Consider the following 4,785-nt stretch of genomic DNA (forward strand, 5'->3'; position numbering starts at 1 on the left):
GGGTTTAAAACAAAAATCTTAGCCCACTCAAGAGCATTATAGCCCATGTACTTCCACCTCTTTTTAACTAAGAATTTATTTTACTAGGAGCAGAAAATTAAGTTTTTAGTCAACCCCAATTTCAACTCATACTTTTCAACTCTAATAATTTTCTTCAATATAATTTATTTGCTTTAGACTTATTTAATTTTAGTGCACCAAAAATAAATTTATTTTCATCATAATTAGTGGAAGCATTCAAAGATTTTTGGAAGACAAATTTCTTTAGTTTTTTAAACAAGCATGATGTATAAATACTAATCATGACTTGGTAAAAATTAATGTTAATAATAATTAATGATGATTCTATGCTACACTCAATATTCCGTCATACTTCAAAACAAAGATTAATAAACAAACATAAGGGTCTTGAATTGTCTTCCTTATTATATATGCTTGGATATTAAGCTAAACAATTGTTAACTATTAATAGACTTTGTTCCTTCTTTTGTTTTTATCAGGCAAGATAATCAATTGTTAATAGGTTGGAAGGAAGGAAGAAGCCAACAGGATGACTCTCAAGCTATGGGTACCTTGGAAAAAATTGCAATCTATTAACTAACTCTATACTTCCATGAATACCCTCAAAAAGAAAAATATTTAAAAATAAAATTAAAAATAAAATTTTGAAAAAGCAAGAGAAAAAAAATAATAAAAAGGTGGGCCAAAGATCTTATCAACAAGGATGTTTTTGTCCAGCCAAATCTAAGGCCTTCTCCATCATGGGACCTACCAAAGATATCCTGTCAAGAACTTTTCTCTACATAAAACCTACAATCTCGTCCTTTCTAAGTCCCTTCCTCTTTCTCTAGTATTTTTCCTTCTTTGGTTGTTTTCATATTTACTTGCAGAAGGCAAAGTATCCACACACAGTTGTGCTTTGCCTTGGACTTCGTACTTGAGACTTAGAGCTATGAAGGAGAGTGGCAGGAAACAAGGTGCAGTTTCGCCATGCGCCGCATGCAAGCTTCTTCGCCGTAGATGTGCTCAGGACTGTGTCTTTGCTCCTTACTTTCCGGCTGATGAGCCACATAAGTTTGCCAGTGTGCACAAGGTGTTTGGAGCAAGCAATGTCAATAAGATGTTACAGGTTCATTTTTCTCTTCTTTTTTTCTGATTCCTTCCCCTTCTTTTCCTCTGGTATATCATCAGAAGAGTCCAATTCTTCGCCTACCATATTCTATAATAATTATAACATTTATGATTTGACCTAATGTACTAAAGCAAGATAGTAGTAGTAGTGATCAGTGTATTAGTTGGAGCTATGGCCAAAGTTTTAGATAATTCAGTATATGGGTTGCCTTACTAAGAAGATTTTGCATATCATCAAACCTTACTTCTTAGTTCTTATTTATTTATTTATTTAATTCTTTTAATTATTGATTATTGTTGTTGTTATTTTGGTTTTGGTTTTGGATGAGCGTAGTGTAAAACCCCACTTTGTGAGTACTTCTTCTTTTCTCTTTTGGCCAAAACAACAATAGGGAGTGTCCAGACTTGTCATGAAGAGGGGATGCAACTTTTAGAAAAGGTGGTAAAGGGTATGAAAGTGCATCAAGTTGTGGAGGCCACAGGAGCTTCGCTTAAATGACAATTGCTTAAAGATCAATCCTTGTTGTTTCATACGGTGACTGCAACTTGACAAGAACTTCTCCTCCCCTTGGCCCCAAAAAAGGATTCATAGTACTCCCAAAGACCGGTACTGGTAGATTTAACTTTAGGCTTGAAATTCTTCCAAAATCATCCATTTCTGAACTTGTGAGAAGGATATTTTAAGGAGAATTTCTAAATAAACTGCAAAGAGATTTCAAATATAGTTTTGAGGAGAAAAAAAATGATGGGTTTGTAACAACCTTCAAAATTCATGGAAACTTCCCAAGAAATTGTGTTGATTTGCTTAGGAAACTTCCAAGAAATAGATCCAAAATTTTTTCAGCCGGGTTTGTAATCCTTCTTTCTCATACAACTTATGAACCTAAAGTTTCTTTGGATCATTCACAGATATTTACATCTTAGCTTGTATACCACATGAATTGCATCCATTCATTCTAGCTTTACACCAAACAACCATTGTCCTTCTCATGTTTCCCATTTATCTTTTCCATCTACTTCCTCCTTTTGTGTGACCATTATTCTATATTATGAGATTTGTGGATCTTTAATAGCAATTTAATATTACCTTAAAGCGTGAATATTTTGATAGGAAAGATCCAATATCTATAAATTAGAGAAAAGCAGTCTTTGGTATATAATTTTCACTTTATGTCAGTTATAGCAGTTGCTGCTGATAAACCGTTAGTAACTTTAGCTGTACTTTTTTACTCACAAATCATCTCAATCTCCTTGATAATATATATGATATAGTACTGTTTCATGGGCATCTTAGTCTTTTCCATATCCATCAACCACTTCTTTTACTCGAATTCTGATTCTTCTGTTCAAAAAGTAAGGCACTGTTTACCAAATGATTCCTTGTTAATAAGGAGATAGAATAAAGGATCATAAATTAGCTTTACTGCTTAAAACCACATATAATTTCTAGAGAATAAAGGGAGATGATTGGAGTGGTTTTGATTACAATATGGGGATGCACTTCTACTTTATGACCACTAAGTAGCTTTTTGGAGGATGAGGCTGAAGCCTTTTGTTTTGGAATTCTTATTTTCCAAGCAATTTTGGAAAAGGAAGTATTTCATGAGTCGTGTGCTTTTTTGCTTTAAGAATATGGGGTAACATTGATAGAGATGTGCTCCCCACGACATATATAGGTCCAAAAGATAGGTTGATTCCAGGTAAAACATCGAAAGTTTCCAGTTATTTTATTTGATTTTAAAATTTGTGACCACTAAAAATCATGTAAGCATGACATCACAAGAATATTTTTTTCATACAGCCTTTGGAAACTAAACAAAAGATTGTTTATCAGAGGGGCTTGATTCCTCTGCAAGTCATTTTCTTGCTAAACATAAAGAAAAATTGTGTGAAAGCGATGTTTATTAATCAAGTCTTCCACAAAAGACACAAGATTGGCCTAGGCAGATGTGCGGAGGAAAAACAATCAGAGTGAAACCATGAAAATGGATACTATGTTATTTTATGTGAATGATCACCATATGTCTACAAGAACATTTTTGCCTAGCAGGCCCATGATTTTGATTTCACACGGGTATTTCTGTATATTCAAGTCTAAACTTCATCTACTAGGGTTTATTTCAATTGTTTCTTTCCAAACAGCTGCATATAAGTATGGACATAAGACCTTCTGTTCAATAATGGAACTTGCAGGACTTGCCGGAGCACCAGCGCAGCGATGCTGTGAGTTCCATGGTGTACGAAGCAAACGCCAGGGTGCGTGACCCGGTTTATGGCTGTGTTGGAGCCATATCGTCCCTGCAGCAACAGATCGACGCCCTTCAAACACAATTGGCACTGGTGCAGGCTGAAGTAGTGCAGATGAGAATGAACCAATTCACATCCTCAACCTCCAACCAAGCCACAGATTCACCAGAAAACGCCTCACACACATCCAGGCTTGCTGCATCTCCTCAGACCAAGTCCTTTTTTTCCATGGACATGGTGGTAGATCATGCCAATATGGTGGAGTCCCTTTGGTCATACTAGCTTAGCATGCCTTCTCTTTTCCATTATTATTACTATGATGGACTTTTCTCTTTATTGTCTGCCTCTTTTTCACTTTCTTTTGTCTTCTTTTCCTTACATACATATCTCTATAGCACATCTCTACTTGACCACGAGACGATGATGATGATGATCATTAACCATATTGTAAATTTTTCTAAACATATAATTATGACTGGTTATTTATATAGTTAATGGAAGTGAGTTGACTATGCTTTATGAACTTTAACTCTTTCTACTTGTTTGGCCATTGGCACTGGAATATTGGTGGGAACACATCGTCTCAAGGAAACAAAGATACCATTCTGATTATAATTGGACTTGTATTTGGCACCTAGTGTAAGGGACATCTTTACTCATTGCTATATGAGACAGCCAACTAATCTGCATATATTGAGAATTTCTGGGCTTTGATATTGAATTTTAGAAAATCTCACTATTTAAGTACGTAGTTCATTAAATATTATAAACGCCCATAGAATTCCAAATAAAAAATATAACCAAGTATTTAGAAGATATAAGTAGAGCCCATGACCAAAAGCCCAGATATTATGCATAAATGAAACATTCCACAACAGGCTCAGGAAGGGCCCATAACCAAAACAGCCACAATAAACAAACCCACAAGAACGTTTAGCTAAACACACCCTAAAATTGCAAGGCCTATGATGCCTGTAGCCTCTATTTCTGTCTACCCTTTCATGATCTCGTGACCCTCACGTATCCTTATTGCTACAGACATGGGAGGAATGAGGATGAGCGTGAAGAAGATTGTGACAACAGTGGTTACTCAAGAAGGGCGATGATTCTTTTGGTAGATTTGAAAATTTCTAGCATGGAGGTGGAGGACGGTGCCATAACTATCAACCGTGGCGCCCAAGGCATTGCAGGAGGTGAAGTGCCAGCTTAGGAATTTCAGCTTCAGAGAATTGAATTTGGGATACCAATTTTTGGGTATAAGTTTTTGGATTAACTATTCAATTCCTTAGGTAGTTTTATGATCAAGAATAAGCTTACAAGTTGTAGTAGGGCAGACTGATCAAGTAATTTTCGAAAATAAATATTTTGTTTCCTATTTTGTTAATATTCTTGAATCACTGAACCACT

At 35.4% G+C, this 4,785-nt stretch overlaps 1 protein-coding gene across 1 annotated transcript; it reads left to right on the forward strand.

Annotated features, from left to right (window-relative positions):
- The first annotated feature begins 858 nt into the window (after positions 1-858).
- LOC117908715 (LOB domain-containing protein 4-like) lies at positions 859-3,890 on the forward strand. Its single transcript, XM_034822399.1, has 2 exons — positions 859-1,129; positions 3,325-3,890. Exons 1-2 carry the CDS (start codon positions 953-955, stop codon positions 3,658-3,660), a joined length of 513 nt encoding a protein of 170 aa, XP_034678290.1. The 5' UTR covers positions 859-952; the 3' UTR covers positions 3,661-3,890.
- The last annotated feature ends 895 nt before the right edge of the window (positions 3,891-4,785 follow it).

The sequence above is a fragment of the Vitis riparia genome, chromosome 19, assembly GCF_004353265.1.
Source record: "Vitis riparia cultivar Riparia Gloire de Montpellier isolate 1030 chromosome 19, EGFV_Vit.rip_1.0, whole genome shotgun sequence".
Lineage (NCBI taxonomy): Eukaryota > Viridiplantae > Streptophyta > Magnoliopsida > Vitales > Vitaceae > Vitis > Vitis riparia.

Excerpts from the sequence above, each read along its gene's own strand:
- LOC117908715 (XM_034822399.1), top strand. The coding sequence starts at position 953 with ATGAAGGAGAGTGGCAGGAAACAAGGTGCAGTTTCGCCATGCGCCGCA. Across the intron at positions 1,130-3,324 it reads ATGTCAATAAGATGTTACAG|GACTTGCCGGAGCACCAGCG; the intron begins GTTCATTTTTCT and ends TGGAACTTGCAG.